Here is a 17,901-nt window from a genome sequence, read left to right as displayed (position 1 = left end):
CTATGTGAAACGTGAAAAATAATGGTTTTTTTTTAACATTCAAGCATGACAACCTATTCTCGGTGACCCCAAAAACAAAATCAAAACTTGTAAAAGGGTATGATATGACCCTTTAAACATTCTTGCTAGGAATCAAAAAAATTAATAATAATCAGAAATAATTCTAAGCTTTATTTGTATACAGCTTAAAGTGCTTTACACTATTTGTATACAGCTTAAAGTGCTTTAAGCATCTTTAGAATAAAGACAAACAACTTTAGAATAAGGACCAAGCACTTCACATGAAAACAAGTAAAGAAAATACCATAATTAATATAACTTCAGAATTAACTTAACCCACTTTATAATGATGGTAATTATGGTCATTAAAACCAATTAATAAGGCATTCCTGTTGCTGAAGCAGTTAGCAACGGCAATGGGTTCGAATCCCAGGTAATGCAAGAACCGATAGAAATGTATATACCTTCAGATAAAAGCGTCTGCAAAATGCATGAATGCAAAAAATAAAAGACAGCATATTACATAGAATGCTGCAGAAAAGTCATTTTCAAATGACATCCCTTCAATTTTTCTTCAATTCTAACAGGAGGTTTTATAAAGACATGAATGCAAGCGGCCTGGAGAAAAAATCTAACTTTGAACTGCTGGAGTAAGTAGTTTGTCTTGTGCTGTAAGAGTTTTACACTAGGATATGCACAGTGCATTGATGACATTTCTACTCCTGTCAGGAAAGATGTCGGCCTGCAATTGTTCTTCCCTCAAGAATTAATCCGCAATATGAAGGTAAAAACAATTTCTTGACCTCTTTGAGAATAAGGCAGCAAAGAGATCCAAAACACACTAACAAGCGTTTATGATTTCTGATTAATAATGATAAAATGTTGTTCATATATGTCTGGTGGGAAACAGCCGAAGCACCTGAGAAAACTGATCCAGCAAACGTTTCAGCAGTTTGCGTTGCTGAAGGAGGAGCAGTGCATCATGAAGTTCTTTGAGACATTATCTGTCTTTTCCAGTTTTGACGAAGAGGTTTTTCCTTGTGAGCTGGTGGTAAGTTTTTTTTTAAAAGTACAGCCATGTTAATAATGGTTGATGTGTGAGATTTACTCTGAAATAACATGAGAACTAGTTTTGGGTGGATGGATAAATTCAGTCCGAAATGTGTGAAGGTCATTGCGTTAGATAACAATCTGGAAGCAAATGTTATTTGCAATTACATGCTGCAAAAATGTCAATTTTGCATTGGCTATGAAATCAGATTAATGCTTTTAACTTTATTTTCCGCAACATTTTTTTTATCGTTTTAAACATAATAATCGTCTTTTGCTAAATGTTTTACTTGAAAAAATGTGATTCTGTTATCTTTCTGTAGCATAGATAACATGTCACTTTGACATTTTGTTATCTTTTGCATTCATGACATTGATTCAAGTATGGTTTAAGTGACCAATTTAGATCAAGCAGTAATTGTGATGCTGTAAATGCTACAAATGTCTGATTGTTCTGTAGCAAGGATGGAGCGTCTCTGTGGATCTGGTCATCGGCCCCAAAGGTATTCGGCAACGCACAGACAAAAGCTCTGTGGTAAGAAGAACATCCCCTAACACATTAATCCCACCTCTCAGCCTTTACTCTGAAAAGAGGCACTCGCACACCAAAGCGATAGTATCCAATTCTATTTGTGATTGACCACAATGGAAAATATGTAGCCTCATTATCATTGGCGTCAAGTAGAGTATCCCAAATACACTCAAGATGTCTATATATTATTATCTTTTTTTGATCATGTGTTAGTTTTAGTATCATTGAGTTACTATTATAGTAATCAGTAATTAATATAGTATTTTTTATTATTTTTTATTTTATTGTAATTTTAGTTGAAGTTTTAGAAACTTTGGTGTTTTTTTATTAGTGTTTGTTTCAGTTTAAGTGTGTTATTTTAGTAACACACTTAAACTTTAGCTTGAATGAAATAAAAAAAAACTTTTGTAACAAATTAGCTCAAAGAGGAAATGTTAATTTTATTAATAATTAATCATAACTTGTTAGCTACATCAAGATTACCTTGACGTGGCTAAATTAACATTAAAATCAATTTATCAGTTCGTCCAACTAACACTTTTTACTATTCATTAATTCTAAGAAAAGGGTATTTTTCATGGCCACAGAAAAATCATTCTTTCTTAGGGTGTATAGCACTTAGAGCGTGTAACAAGACAATAAATCGTTAAATTGACTTGCTGCAAGCAGAGAATCAGAACCAAATATGTATTGTGCACAAGTTTTTTTTTACTAAATCACAAACACAACACAATCACACATACATGGGTAAAATGGTAAGTGACAGAATTAAACCGGAAATGGAAACAGGGAATTAAGCTATGGAAAAGATTAATTTAACTATTAAAAGAACCATCAGCTTATTATTTTCCAAGCCTCGTATTAGGGTTTACAGCTTATTAATAAACCTCTGTTTAGTCAGTTAATTGTACGATACTTTCATTGCAGTTGAAGCAGTTTCGTAAAGTTCCTGATTTGATGGTTTTGTGAGTCGATGACGTTGAAGTTGCAATCGATTTATTCTGCATTGAATGTAGAAGATATGATGAACTTGCATGGTTAGTTCGACTACGTCATGGTCGAGGAAGTTGTACATGGCTTGATGTGTTCGGTCTGCCTGCCCACAACCTCGTGGTCGAACCGGGTTTCCTGTCCCATACACATAGCAAACAGCAGAAACAGGAAGAGAGAGGAGGAATTTGAGTGGAGGCTTTTAACCTCTGAGGATTGCCTGTCCTCCTTATGATATACACGATCACGCAGGTCATCAAAGTACAAATTCGTAGATACCTTGAATGATATACAGTATATGCGATCTTAATTATTTTAATAATAATAACACATTCATTACAGGATTGACACATAGGCAAAAGCACTATACAAGAATGTGTGACCACATAGGGAAATGGGATGCATGGTTGTATATGTCTCGAGTGATTATTCGACTGAGTAGGAATACGGTACATTATCTAATAATTCTATCATGAGGCATGCATAGGGAGATCTGCTTTCTTTTAAGTCATAAAACCATGGCAACCAAAAGCCTGGTTCTATTATTCTGGCCGTTGTCACAGGCAACTTGTTTTGTGGTTGGTGAGGGGTTTTAAAGATTATTTGTTAAATATAACAAATAATTGTGTCTGATTAGTCTCAGTCGTTACATAATCCCCCCCTTTCGTCCCAGCGACGTCAAACACACCTCCGGCATATAAAGCTGGAAGGTCATGGTGGACTCTGGTTGTTTGTGTCTCCTGGAGCGGTGGTCGTTCCACGGCGGTTGATGTCGGCTGTAGCTAAGTTCAGGTCTCTGGGCTTGTACAGCAGGTGTCTTGACAGTGCGTCACCTGTCATCCTGAAGTCAGTTCTTGTGGGAGAGGTGTTTGCTTGTGGTTGCAGGAAGTGGTTAGGGTCTGTGTAACATGAAGAGGGTCTTAGACTGACCTAAGCTAGCAGGGACACACCAAACACCTCAAGGTCAAAAAGAAAGCAAACAATGGCGAGTGTTTCTAGTTCTATATGGGACCTACAGTGTGTTTATCTGTAGCCATTCTTCTTGCACTAGGCTTGCCACTAAGGAGTGAGGAGGGGTAGAGAATAAACAGGAATAAGGGTTACTAATAACCGGTATAACTCATTTAGGAAACAACAGTTGCTAGAACTACTGTAATCCTATACAGAGAGGGAAAATGGTGATGGTAAAATAACTAAAATAAGGTCAAAGTAAAAAGTAGAAGGTCCTAAAAGGAAGGGTAAATAGACAAATAGATTTAATTAAATTCCAAATTTAATTGATAATTAATAATTTTGTTTCAGTGCGCAAACATCCGAAGCGCGCACAGAAAGCTGCCCCTCATACAGCGTGTGAAAACCCTTTGAATCAAGTTCTCTTTCATGTCTTCTTGAGCTTGAAGGGACAAATTTAAAAAAAAATGTCAAAATGCCATATAGCCGGTAAAAAAGTGAACGTAAACCATTGAAAAGAATTTTTTTTGGATACATGCTCTTAAAGTGACAGCAGCCTAATAAACCTACTGCTGTCTTTGTCCTCAATGTTAATCTAACAACAAAAGACAAAGAGCACATCACTCACTGCTCTTGACTGGTTGAGCCCTGTTGGGGCAGCTCTAAATATTCACTGTGCGATTAAATTAAAGATCAAGTATGACAGCAACAATATGAACAGTGAAAGTAACAGTAGCTCTTAAAATACATTTTAACAGGCCTAACAAGCATGAAAATAACTGAAGGAAATATCTATTTGCCAAGCCAACTAATTTGATTCAAATGCGTTTGATTTCTATACCCAATATTTTTAAAAATTAAAATGTATATTAACATGGCTTTCTTTGTGTCCTCATTAGCCGGTCTCTCTAGCCACATTTGCGCAAATTCGCAGCATTAAATACACCCTTCAGGATGACGGAAAGACACTGCTACATATATCTATAGACGGAGCTAAACAGGTAAATGCATCTAAATGTATCTGATCATATGAATGCTTGATTGATCTGTTTACCTTCCTTGACTTTCTTATGAAGATTAAAATAATGCATATTAAAAGATTTGGCCTTTCTATTTTGTCTTTTTCAGCCTTTGTCCATCAGCACAGTATCTTTGGCCATCGCAGAGAACATGGTGGATTTAATTGATGGCTACTGTCGTTTGGAGCATGGAAACGAGACGACTTTAATAGTGCAGCCTAATAAAGGTGCATATGTGTTATTCTTTCATGTTACCAAGGCATGAAACCAACATCATCATCTATCTTAAATTAGTGTCAACTAATGAAACCAATGGAAATAGTTCCTCTGCTTCAGCAGTTTTTGACTCGCCTCATCAGTGCGTTACCATCGCTACTATAAAACACATAGTGTACGCTGTGTTTGCCATCATATAAATAACAAACTACTGTTTGTGTTTACCAGACAAAGATGCTCGAATCTCTCTACCTCCTTTACCCTGCAGGTGAGCAGTGATGTTTGGCTTTTTCTGTATTTTGTTCTATATAATTTAATTTCATAGTTTTATTGCTGATTCTGACCGATTGATCCTGTGTCATTTTCTATTGCAAAGCAGTATGGAAAACACCAGATCTGACATGGAAAGTAAAAGTATGTGAAACAAAATATACACACTGCCTATATATCCGCATTTTATAAAAGATTGTTAGATAAATACAGTTTTTTGTTTCATTAAATGTTACCCCCCCCCCCACAGGTTCAGATATTTATTCAGAGATACCAGAAAATAAACCAGTTGCATGTAAGAACAAAAATATATTTTAAGGGATTGATTGTTTTTATTATTATTATTTGTTTATTTGACATCTTTAACTCAATCCCCTTATATTCCAGCATGTAAATTCAGCCTCTCACGGAATGACGTTGTGCTCGGTCGGATTCTGGGTGAAGGTTTCTTTGGTGAAGTTCATGATGGGATTTATAAAAGCAAGGTTAGTGCATCAGTCACACACCTACAGGCCAAAATATACAGCGGATCACAAGGATTTAGTAGAAATCGCTAGAAACCTATTCAAGTCCAGCTTTCTGGACAGGAACCTCACAAATCTTGTCTTCTTTTAGACAGGGGAGCGAGTGAATGTAGCTGTAAAGACATGCAAGGACTGCACAGCTGATGTGAAGGAGAAGTTCATGAGTGAAGCTTGTAAGTTGTCATAAAACGAATAATTCCGGTCCCTGAATATGATTGGCTGAACTGCATTTAAACCTGTTGTAAATTACTCTACAAACATACACCTGTGAACTCATCACATCAGTATTACTGCACGTCTGTGTGTTGTTTGGAAACCATCCCGCTTCTGAAGAACTACATTGTTTGGTGGTTCTAAATTCACTGTAATCCATGGCTTCACTGGCCTTATTTTATCCTCCACCTGTAGAATCAAATAGATGCCTACATAGAACAATAAAACCCTTAAAACATTGTTATCATGCAGTGATAATGAAGAAACTGGACCATCCACACATTGTGAGACTCATAGGAGTTATCGAAGAGGATCCGGTGTGGATTGTCATGGAGCTTTATCAGTATGGAGAGGTGAGATTTATTTATTTCATTGATTTCAAGCTTGACTACGGTTTGCTCATTTACAGGAAAATAGTCAAATCCCCTTTATTCAGTTTCACAGCTATAAACAGGAAAATAACAGAATTAATGATGCAAACTTATTCAAATATGAGACCGATTTAAATTCTGCACTCTTAGAAAAGAAGGTTCTCTATAGAACATGTAAACAGTTCTGTCAGGCGCTTCATATATATAACCTTTCATGTGACCATTTTATGATTTTAGTTTTCATTTATTCAGTTTTAATTCATTTTTAATCTTCATTAAATGTTTTGGGCCCTATTGTAACAATCTAAGCCCATGTTCTAAAGTTCACGGCACAAGTGCACTTAGGTTGTGTCCAATCCACCTTTGCTAGTTTAACGACAGGACAGCTTCTCTAGCGAGGAAACCGATCTGCTCGTGCACGAGGTTAAAGCAAGCAGACCTTCTACGTGACAAGGTGTACGTGCGTTGTGGGCCCGCCTATAGGCGCATATTAATAACGCGCTCTTTAAATAACAAAAAAAAAGTGTGCCATTGACTTTAGACCAGGTTTCAGTTGGTCAATTGCTTTGTCCAGTTGCCTCAAAATAGCGAAGCTCCAACCAGACCCGTCGCCAGACCTCAGTTTTAAGGGGGGCATATGAAATACATGGGAGGGCACAATTATTATTAGCCTACAGTAGGCTACATATATTTATAATAATCGTATACTCTATTCGCGCAGCACGTAATCATCATGTTAAAGTCCCTGTAAAGGCAATTTTAAAAATAAATTCTAAACACATTATAAATGTTAGAAATGTATTGCTAAAACACATTACAAAGACTGTGAACTGTGAAGTTCTGAATTGTGGAGTTAGACCGTTAAACAGTTCTCTTACCAGAGTATCTCTCGTACTGCGTAATATCTTACGCTATGAGGAAAACCTCTTTTCCACAAGATATTGAAGCCAAAAATTATCCTTAATTTTGAATTAATGTAAAATGCTGTGTGGCAGCATGCAGACATATGCAAGACGGCTTGCGCGCCTATTGGCTGCTCTGCGGCAACAGCAGCAGCCTATCGAGAGAGGCCCTGCGTGACACCATATTCAATGGGGGCATTTCGCGCCCATTTCGTCACGTCCTGCGAGAAAGGGCGTGGCCTCATCCTATAAATATAGCTCGATGGGCTGATACAAACTGATTTTCATCTCTTCAGCGAAGCTCACGCATCGCTGGATCCAGAGTGAGAAGCCGCGCCGTTGACACAAGCCTTCTGCGGGACGAGCCCTTGAACCTGAAGCCGCTGACCTTCACCTCGCCGCCTTCAGTCGCCGTACCTGCTACACTTTCCGGCGTCAATATCCTTTTACTCAGCTGAGAGTGTGTGTTCGCCGTCGCGACTCACACTCTCTCTCTCTTATCTAAAAGAGCAGTGTCTTTTTTAAGATGCTTCGTTCCTGTGGCTCGTGCCGAGCCGCACTCCGCGACGGGGACCGCCATTTCTTCTGCGTTTCCCGCCTGGGTAAGGATCATGCAGCTCTCGCGCTCGCCGACGGCGGCTGCCATCATTGCGAGCTATTGCCATGGTGACTCTGAGGACTCGCCTGGCATTTTTTCTCTGAGTCTGCACTCCCGCCCGCTGTAGTGCCGCGCCGTAAAGCGTGTACTCAGCGGGTCCCCGAGCCTTCTCCAGCCCGTGAAAGCTCGCTGATAATCTCCAGATTATTTTGCAGTAAACAAGCCGGTACCATGACCCGCTTGCCTGCACACAAATGCCGTTTCCATGGCGACCCAGAAAAATCATATAAGCAGTGTATTTTCTGGTATTCCGGCCACAGCCGATGGTGTTATGAGTGTAATAAAAATGCCCACAGCCCAGTGTTCATTTCTACGCACAAACACAGGCTCGCACAAATGAGATCGATTCATGTCAATTGTGCATTAAATGTAGTGAATGTGCCCACAACCCAGTGCCCACAAACACTACACACTGCATGTGCCACGTTTTCTGTAAAACGAAACCAACACACATACAGTCAGCTAAGGCCCACGGTGTTTAAGTCTCGCCGCGGCCAGACTCCACCGAAACTTCTCGCTCATTCAGTTCCAAACAATGTGACTGTTCCAGTGTATTTCGCAGTAAACAAGCCGGTACCACAGCCCGCTTGCCTGCACACAAACACCATTTTTACGGCGACTAGGGTTGGGTATCGTTTCAATTTTAACGATTCCGATTCCGATTCCGATTCTGCTTATCGAATCCGGTTCTTAACGATTCTTGGTTTCGATTCCAAAATTTATTGGAGAGAAAAAGGAGAGCAAATACTTGTAACAATTCTACCTTTTATTCTTGTCACATTTAGGCTATTACCAGTAAAACTGTGACAATGCGTCTTAATTTACAATATATATAACACTTTAAGGAATTAGCATGAAAAACAATTACAAAAATATTTCATTTTAATCATAGTTTACTGTAGTATATAATGTTCTGTTAGCTCTGTTTCTGATTTGCTTTAAGACACAGGTGAATATCAAAGAAGGATCAAATCCATTGACATTGCTGTGAAAACTTTTTGCATACCTAAATGAAGGTGACTCAACTGTAGCAAAAGGATGTAACCCCTTCACCACAAATCTTGTCACTGCCCTGTGACATTCATCCACTCTCTCCTTGCTCATCTTCCCCTTCATGGCTAAAGTGAATGGAGTCTCTTCAAATAAAGATTGTGTTGATTACATTATTAGACCAACAGGTGGCAGCAAGTGAGTGTTAAATGTATTTTTTTTCATTGAATCGTTCATTCAAAAGATTCGTTCAGAAAGGGTGAATCATCCATTAACTAAAAAGTATTTATGGAGTATCAAACAAGTATTCATTCAAAAAAAAATACATTTAATAGACTCGACTCATATTAATTGTTTGATGTATTTATTCATGATGATCTCCACTTTAAACAAAACAACACAACAATTTTAAACAAATCCAGAATTATGCGGCTCTAGTTCGAAGACGAATGTCTGCTCATCTGTGTTTTGTACCTGAGTGTGAGAGACTGGTATTGCTGCTGCTAGTAGCTTTATCTGGTGTGTGGAAACCTGTGGTACTGCTGCTGAGAGATCGCACCGAATCAAATGCGGTGCATTCCTTCAAATTGACCCCGTGTTGAAGCAAATGTTTCATCATATTGGAGGTGCTTCCTCCCTTGCATGAAATGTCTTTCTTGCATGTTATACAATTCGCTGTATTTTCATCTTTTTTTGAAAAGCTTAACCAAACTTTTGAACGTTTGCCGCGCTCTGCCATCGTAAATATAACGTACAGCGCATGTGCGGCAGGCAGGTCCTGGCAGATCAATACAACAGTAAACAAATGCTCACTGCCATTCACCGCGCGCGCATGCGCGAGCGAGCATCACCAAAGTAAGGAATCGATAAGCGGAATCGAAATGCGCGTGTCTTATCAAATCCCCGGTTTTTGGCATTTTGGAACCGGTTCTAAAATGGAACCGGTTCTCGATACCCAACCCTAACGGCGACCCAGATAAATCTCAAAAAGAGTGTATTTTCTGGTATTCCATCCACGGCCGATGGTGTTATGAGTGTTGTAAGAATGCCCACGTCTCAGTGCCCATTCCCACACACAGACACAGCCCGCCACAGTTCAGGGCTAGCACAAATAAAATTGACTCATGTCGATTGTGCAAAAAAAAAAATGTAGTGAATGTGCCCACGACACAGTGCCCACAAACACTTCACGATGCGAGTCCACGGTTTCTGTAAAAACGAAACCAACACACATTCAGTCAGCACAAACCGACGGTGTTCTCAGTGCAGTGAGTGTGCCCGCTGTCCCGCGCCCACATTCCCTCACAGACACGCTCAACCCCACGGGGTTTGTCCCGCTCGCTCTCTCTCCACAAACTGTCATAGAGAAGTCGAGCGCGGTCAGGCTCCCCGCTGTGATCAGCGCGCCCCCCCGCCTCGCACACTGCAAACACAGTGTTTATTTCTCAGCACGCCGGAGCTCTCCGGCCGCCGTTATGCTGCGGCCAGAGCCCAGATTTCATTCTACCTCTAGCTATTCACGCAGATGCGTGGGCGAAGCTTCCCGGGGTATCAGAATGGGTGCTGAACACTATAAAAAGAGGCTATTCGCTGCAGATCGCTCGATGTCCCCGCTGTTGCACGGGGCGAGTCGAAACGACAGTAAAAAACGAAGTATCTCATCTACTTCGAGCCGAGATAGCGAAACTACTGAGCAAAGTGGCCATAGAACCTTTATCTCAGAGTGAAGGGGGTCTATACAGCAGATATTTTCTGGTACCGAAAAAAGACGGGGGTCTCAGACCCATTCTAGATCTGCGACAGCTGAACAAAGCGGCCTGTCCCTGGCACCCCGTACATTTACGAAGTTCATGGGTGCGGCTCTTGCACCCCTGAGACTCCGGGGCATGCGAGTTTTGAACTACTTGGACGATTGGCTGATTCTAGCTCGATCACACTCAGAGCTCATAGAACACAGGACCACATTACTCGTGCATCTCGAGAATCTGGGTCTCACAGTCAATTGGGCGAAGAGTTCGCTGTCTCCCAGTCAGAAAATTTCTTTTCTGGGAACAGTGCTGGACTCGCTATCCATGACAGCGCGTCTGTCGCCGGAGCATGGACTGGACATTCAGTGTGCCGCGAAATCCTTCCGCCGCGGCTCGATAGTCCCGCTCAAAAGGTTTCAGAAAATGCTGGGCCTCATGGCCTCAGCAGCTTCAGTACTCCAGCTGGGTCTGCTTCGCATGCGCCCACTGCAGCTGTGGCTGAGAGCGTGAGTTCCGCCCCGGGCATGGACCGCTGGTCGGTTTCGCCTCAGGGTCGATCTAAAATGTCTCTGCTTTGGAACCTTGGAAAGTAACCGACTGGTATCAGTCAGGTGTGAGTCTGGGGACTCCCTCGAGTGTGAAGGTGGTGTCCACGGACGCCTCCACCTCGGGATGGGGAGCGCTGCTCGAGGGCAGACCGTTCTTTGGCCAGTGGTCAGAACGGGAAATGCTCTTACACATAAACTGTCTGGAAATAATGGCAGTCGACAACGTGCTACGGCGCTTCTGTCCCCAGATAAAGGGTCACCACGTCTTGGTCCGGTCGGACAACATGTCTGTGGTGGCATACATAAATCACCAGGGCGGCATCAGGTCCCGAAACCTTTACAGGCTGACGGAACGCCTCCTGGTCTGGGCTCAGCACAACCTGCTTTCACTGAGAGCGGCGCATGTGCCTGGTCACCTGAATCTGGGACCAAACAGACTGTCCAGAAACAATGTCCCAGCAGGGGAATGGTCGATGCACCCGCAGACGATCCGACTGCTGTAGGAGACATTCGGCAGAGCGCGGGTGGACCTGTTCGCGTCCCACGAAAACGCTCACTGTCCGAACTTTTTCTCCAAAAGCAAGGATGCGCTGGCCCACATCTGGCCCCGCTGCCCCCTCTATGCTTTTCCCCCTGTCTCGCTCCTGCCTCAAGTGTTGGAACGAATCAGGGAAAACAGATGCCCAGTGCTGCTTGTGGCTTCGCTCTGGACAAACCAGACTTGGTTCCCAGTCCTGATGCAGCTGACCAGCACTGCCCCGTGGCCAATACCGTTGAGGAAAGACCTCCTCTCTCAGGCCAAGGGCTTGATTTGGCATCCTCGCCCGGAACTATGGTCCCTACATGCATGGGCCATCAACGGGTACCCGCTAACCTCCCGGAGGGAGTGTTAAACACGATCACGCAGGCGAGGGCCCCGTCTACTAGACGGCTCTATTCCTCGAAATGGTCTGTGTTCTCTGCCTGGTGTCAAGCTCAGGGCTTTTCACCCTTAGACTGCGGGTCATGGAAGTACTCTCCTTCCTTCAAGAGCTGCTGGATAAGGGCAGAACCCCATCCACGCTCAAAGTGTACGTGGCGGCCAAAGCAACGTTTGCAAAACCTATGTCTGGCCAGTCACTGGGGAAAAACGACCTAGTCGTGCGATTCCTCAGGGGAGCTCGGAGGCTGAACCCTCCCATCCCCTTCAGTCCCGGTGTGGGACATTTCTACGGTTTTGGAAGCCATGAAAGGTGCCCCATTCGAGTCAATCCATTTGTCAGACATGAAGCATCTGTCTTTCAAAACGGTGTTTCTTATGGCTCTCGCTTCAGTGAAGCGCATAGGGGACTTACAAGCGCTTTCAGTAAGCGCGACATGTATGGATTTCCCTGTGCGCCCTCCCGGTTCATGATGATGAGGAGGATGCGACTCTCCTTTGCCCTGTCAGGGCACTGAGATCTTATGTGTCCCGCTCGTCTGTCTTCAGACAGACCGAGCAGCTCTTCGTTTTGTTTGGCGGACGCTCCAATGGACTGGCCGCAACAAAACAGAGCCTATCCAGATGGATAGTCGACGCCATAGCGCTGGCTTACACTTCTAAGGGCCTGCAGTATCCTTTGGGTGTCAGAGCGGACTCCACTAGAGGCATGGCCTCGTCGTGGGCGTGGTATATTGGGATTACCATGCAAGATATCTGTACGGCGGCGGGCTGGGCCTCGCCGTCTACATTTATAAGGTTTTATAACCTAGAGGTTCCCACCTAACAAGCCAAGCTTCTGTCGGTCTAGAATACAGTGCTGTCTGCCCCGCTTAGCCGGCCCAGTTGCTGAGTTTTGCTTGTGCATCGCTGCGTGAAACACTGTTAAAATAACTAGCTCCTGTAGGATGCTATTTCATGGGGAATGATGCTAGCAGCCTCTCTTCTCTGACTCTCTGTGAGTCTACGGTGATTGTACACTATACGTGCCCCGGGCTACTGCCCTTGGGACTTTGGTATTGGATCCCAGTACGCACGGCGTGTTACACTCTGTTCCCCATAGCGTAAGATATTACGCAGTACGAGAGATACTCTCGTAAGAGAACGTACTCTGTTACTAACGTAACCTCGGTTCTCTCTAGAGAGGGAACGAGTACTGCGTATCTTGCCGTGCTTACAACACGCTCTGGTTTGCTACGGTGATGAAAACCAGTTTGTATCTGCCCATCGAGCTATATTTATAGGATGAGGCCACGCCCTTTCTGGTGGGACGTGACGAAATGGGTGCGAAATGCCCCCATTGGATATGGTGTCACGCAGGGCCTCTCTCGATAGGCTGCTGCTGTTGCTGCAGGGCAGCCAATTGGGCACGCGAGCCGTCTTGCCTATGTCTGCATGCTGCCGCACAGCGTTTTACATTAATTTAAAATTAAGGATAATTTTTGGCTTCAATATCTGGTGGAAAAGAGGTTTTCCCCATAGCGTAAGATATTACGCAGTACTCGTTCCCTCTCTAGAGACAACCGAGGTTACGTTAGTAACCGAGTACGTTTTTCACCATTACTATTTTCCGGATTTTTTGGGCGGGTCTAAAACGGGGCTCGATGACGCACTGGAGACCCTGAGCTCCTGGACACGCCCCTACTTGATGACGCACTGGGTCGAGCCACAGAGGCTGGCCGCTCCACTAGCAATATTTAGAATTAAAGCACATTCACATCAGTTTGCTGCTCAATCGCGAGTTACTGTCAGTAGCTATTATTAGTTACTAAAGCCTACAGTTTGCTAGCTAGCTATGCGTTCGTCACGGAAATGCGTATTACCTGGATGCGGTCACGTACAAAACAGATCGGTGTTTTTATTTACATTTCCGAAAAACGATCACATCAAGAAGAGGTGGATTAATTTTGTGAAGAGCCACTTTGATGGAGAGCTGAGGATCACCGCAAACACCCTCCTCTGTAGTTATCATTTTAAACAGTAAATTTTATAAACTTTCGTCGGAGACAAGTGGGATTCACTGATAATACGCTGTTACTGGTGAATGGGGCCGGACCGACTATTTCCCGCCTCGGCCTTCATCCTCCTGTCGTGCCGACAACTGGTGAGTGCTTCCCGCGAGTGGGCGTGGTTTCAGTGCAGCCAGCGGACACGCCCCCAGCGTTTGAGAACAGAGACTACTGCTTATTTTTTCAAGATTTTGAGAGCTTATTTTATGTACTTGCCGGCTTTTTTTATCATTCAAATTTGGTTGGGTGGCTAATAACAAATTTTTCTGTGGTGTGACAAACACAGAACACGTAATTCATTTTGACTTTACAGGGACTTTAAACATAACCAACAGCAATTTGACCAGGTAGCCTATAGCCTACGTACACCACATATTACATAGAAGCAATGTTATGAATATCCATAAAACACTTGACTATACAACATATTAGATGTAACACCAGAAGCATCTCTCAAACATTGCATTTTAAAGCAGTCAACAGAGGGATATGCAATGCCATGAGACACACACACACACGCACAGAGACTTTGAACCTACCGGTACTTGGAAGTGGAGGCAGCGCTGTCCTCTCTCGACAGAACTGAAGCGAGTAAGCCGGCGAAAAATCCAGCTTTTAAAAATGCGCGGTAACTGTTGCGTGGCTACACTGACGTAGGCTATGTCACGTACATTGCCTAACTTTCTTTTTAGTAAGGCCGTGATAGGCTGTTGCAATGTAGATTAGCATCAATCAAACAAAATCACACCATTGCTTCTTTATATTTTTATTATTTTAATGATAAAGAATGCAATGTTAATGCAACCCAAAATAAGCAACTATTATAATATAAAATCACAGTAATTAATTAATAAAGTAAAGAGATCTGTGCCTCAAGTGGGGGGGGCACAAGCATTTTGGGGGGCGGGCCCGGCCCCCTATGCCCCGCCCATAGCGACGGGTGTGGCGCCAACAATGTGCCTGAACACACCTAGTTTTCAGACCATGGGCGCACAAGTGGGCACAAATGCATTTGCTATTTAAGCAATGTGGCGGAAGATGTGAAAATGATAACTGTGTCAGGCTGAAACTAGCAAAAAACACTTGCGCTGCATTGTACCGGGTGTATAATAAGGCCCTTTGAATTAAGGCGCTCGTAAACAGACTTTATCACTGGAAAAATTTGAAATAACCCGTTAAACATGAAAGTATTATGCAATCTTTTAAGATATTTATTTTTATATAGAACCTTATATAGAACCTTTTTGGCATGAAGGGTTTCTTAGACCCAACCAATCCCACAAACTCGAAACCTCATGTAAGACAACAGGAGTGTCACCAAACCAAGAATAAACCTGATTGAAGTGACAGAACCCTGACAACAATAGTATTATTGTTAAATCACACAAAATTACTCATTAAGGGAATAGGATTGTTTTCCAGTATACTGACTTCTAAAGGTACTTTCTGTTATATCTGTTAACAATCACTCTTCTCCAATGTCACAATAAAAGGTAAATCTGGCACTGCTCATAACGGTACATTATGCAATTTTGTTAATCAGACTTTAATATCATCCTGTTTTTTCTGTGATTACTTCAGCTAGGAAATTACCTGACGGAGAACCAGCAGAAACTAACCAATATCACCCTGATCCTGTACAGCGTGCAGATCAGTAAAGCCCTGGCTTACCTAGAGGGTGTTAACATGGTACACAGGTACACCGATACCCTTTCTGACCTGTGTGTCACAAATTTAACATCTCTTTGCTTAAATATATTATGCTAATATTGTGAATATTAATTATTACCTAGTTAGTTTGAAATTTTGGGCATTTGCTCTCGGTTGGTTATAATTTTTTTTTAAACACTTTTGTGAAGAACAGAAGGGCTTTTCTAACTTAAGTTTTAACTGTATGTCTTTGTGTACGATCAGGTTTGTTTGACATTGACATTTGACAAGTTTTATTTGTTCTCTAACAATGTGTAATAAATGTGTACGATCAGGTTTGTTTGACATTGACATTTGACAAGTTTTATTTGTTCTCTAACAATGTGTAATAAATGTACAGTACATGATTATAGAAGAATTCTGTCTTGAGTCAAGAGCATTTTTCAATAGCATTTTAAATTGGAATAAAGACGCTGACACCTTTGTCTTGCCAATTGTGTAGCTAAAATTGTAGGTGTTCTAAATACACAAATAATATTTTAAAACATTGGGAATGACACTTACATTTTATGACAGGCTGCATTTATTTGATCAAAAACCCAGTAAACATCGTAATACTGTCAAATATTATTACAATTTAAAATAACTGTTTTTATTCTACTATATTTTAAAATGTAATTTGTTCCTGGGATGAAAAGCTGAATTTTCAGTATCATTACTAATGATGATGATGATGACTTTATTGTCAAAGTCTGAAAAATTGCCTTGCGTTACAGTGTTCATTCACAAATACAAAACCATACTACATAAACAAATCTTTTACTATCACAATTTTATGTATCTTGTTAAACTAATAAAGTTGAACAGTCTTCAGTATCACATGATCCTTCATAAATCATTCTTATTTGATTATTTGCCGCTAAAAAACATTTTATATTGTTTATAAAATCACTGTTGAAAATAGTTTTGCTGTTTAGTATTTTTGTAGAAGCTGTGTTTATTTTAAGGATTATTTGATGAATAGAAAGTTCAACAGAAGAGCATATATTTAAAATAGACATTTTTGTAACATTTGAAATGTCTTTTGTAGGTGTTTTCATATCTCCTCTTGATCATCTATATAGAATCTCATGCATGTGGTTGTACAAAGCCTATTTTAGTGGTGCATAGATATTCAAGTTACTCAGTTCACTGTTTTCCCCTCAGAGACATTGCTGTGAGAAACGTGCTGGTTGCCAAACCAGACTGTGTGAAGCTGGGAGACTTTGGCTTGTCCAGATACATAGAAGAGGAAGAGTATTACAAAGGCAAGCTCTGACTAGATGTCACAGATCTCTCCATTTTAATCTAACTCACACTAATATAGCAGTTTCATTTCACTCTCATTTCTTACACCGAATGCTGTCAAATGACACTTTGTTCTCTCTCCGAAGCCTCCGTGACTCGATTACCTATCAAATGGATGGCGCCAGAGTCCATCAACTTCAGACGGTTTACCTCGGCCAGTGATGTCTGGATGTTTGGTTAGTGACTTTTGAAGAGTGACGTAGCGTTAGTGAGATGAATGCGTTTAAGGATGCACGACGTGTTGTCACGTTTGCAAAGCGCAATGCAGACTTTTCAAAGCTGAATCACTGTTTTGATCATATTAGGCAATAAATCAATGTAATCATCTGGATTTTTCAAGCCATCGTTATTGTGTAAATCCCTATTTCCTGTTGTTATTCTTGCTGATTTAATGCTGATTCTTGTGACGAACCAAACTTTTCACAATCAAAGTTTTGCAATGAACATCTAAAGCAGTTCAGAAGATGCATTTGTAGTTCCTGATTCTGGGCGGCTTCCTGTGCTTCTCCTTTCAGCTGTGTGCATGTGGGAGATCATGAGTGGAGGCCAGCAGCCGTTCTTCTGGCTGGAGAACAAGGATGTGATAAACCAGCTGGAGCAGGGCATCCGTCTACCCAAACCCGAGAGGTGCCCGCCAACCCTCTACTCCCTCATGACCCACTGCTGGGCTTACATCCCCCGTGAGAGACCCAGCTTCGCTGAGCTAGTGTGCAAACTGAGGTACGACACTGATAGTCATCAAACGCCTAATACAAATAATACAAACTGACCAACACTTACAGTGAGTGGCTATTGAGGGAAAAAATTATATAAAATATATATAAAATTATATAATAAAATTATTATAAATAAATATTACATTTGTAAATAATAATACACATTCAAAACAATTATATAAAAAAATAAATAAAAAAGACCCAGCTTCACTGACTTAGTGTGCAAGCTGAGGTACAAC

The 17,901-nt window shown here is 41.7% G+C and overlaps 1 protein-coding gene across 2 annotated transcripts in view; it reads left to right on the top strand.

The window, feature by feature from the left end:
- ptk2ba (protein tyrosine kinase 2 beta, a) overlaps positions 1-17,901 on the top strand; it is a 33,986-nt gene that overhangs the window by 3,382 nt on the left and 12,703 nt on the right. For both annotated transcript variants that reach the window (XM_077238727.1, XM_077238728.1), the window contains 16 exons: positions 588-650; positions 730-784; positions 911-1,051; positions 1,511-1,585; positions 4,423-4,524; positions 4,652-4,769; positions 4,987-5,026; positions 5,135-5,172; positions 5,279-5,323; positions 5,416-5,513; positions 5,644-5,725; positions 6,018-6,118; positions 15,531-15,646; positions 16,806-16,906; positions 17,033-17,122; positions 17,462-17,666. In XM_077238727.1, the coding sequence (XP_077094842.1) occupies positions 588-650; positions 730-784; positions 911-1,051; positions 1,511-1,585; positions 4,423-4,524; positions 4,652-4,769; positions 4,987-5,026; positions 5,135-5,172; positions 5,279-5,323; positions 5,416-5,513; positions 5,644-5,725; positions 6,018-6,118; positions 15,531-15,646; positions 16,806-16,906; positions 17,033-17,122; positions 17,462-17,666 (1,470 nt within the window). The remainder of the gene's footprint in view (positions 1-587; positions 651-729; positions 785-910; positions 1,052-1,510; positions 1,586-4,422; positions 4,525-4,651; positions 4,770-4,986; positions 5,027-5,134; positions 5,173-5,278; positions 5,324-5,415; positions 5,514-5,643; positions 5,726-6,017; positions 6,119-15,530; positions 15,647-16,805; positions 16,907-17,032; positions 17,123-17,461; positions 17,667-17,901) is intronic.

This window comes from Siphateles boraxobius, unplaced genomic scaffold (assembly GCF_051911475.1).
Source record: "Siphateles boraxobius isolate OS27281-9 unplaced genomic scaffold, OSU_SipBor_1 22, whole genome shotgun sequence".
Lineage (NCBI taxonomy): Eukaryota > Metazoa > Chordata > Actinopteri > Cypriniformes > Leuciscidae > Siphateles > Siphateles boraxobius.
Note: the sequence above shows the minus strand (reverse complement) of the source record. Positions and strands in the feature narration are given on the sequence as shown.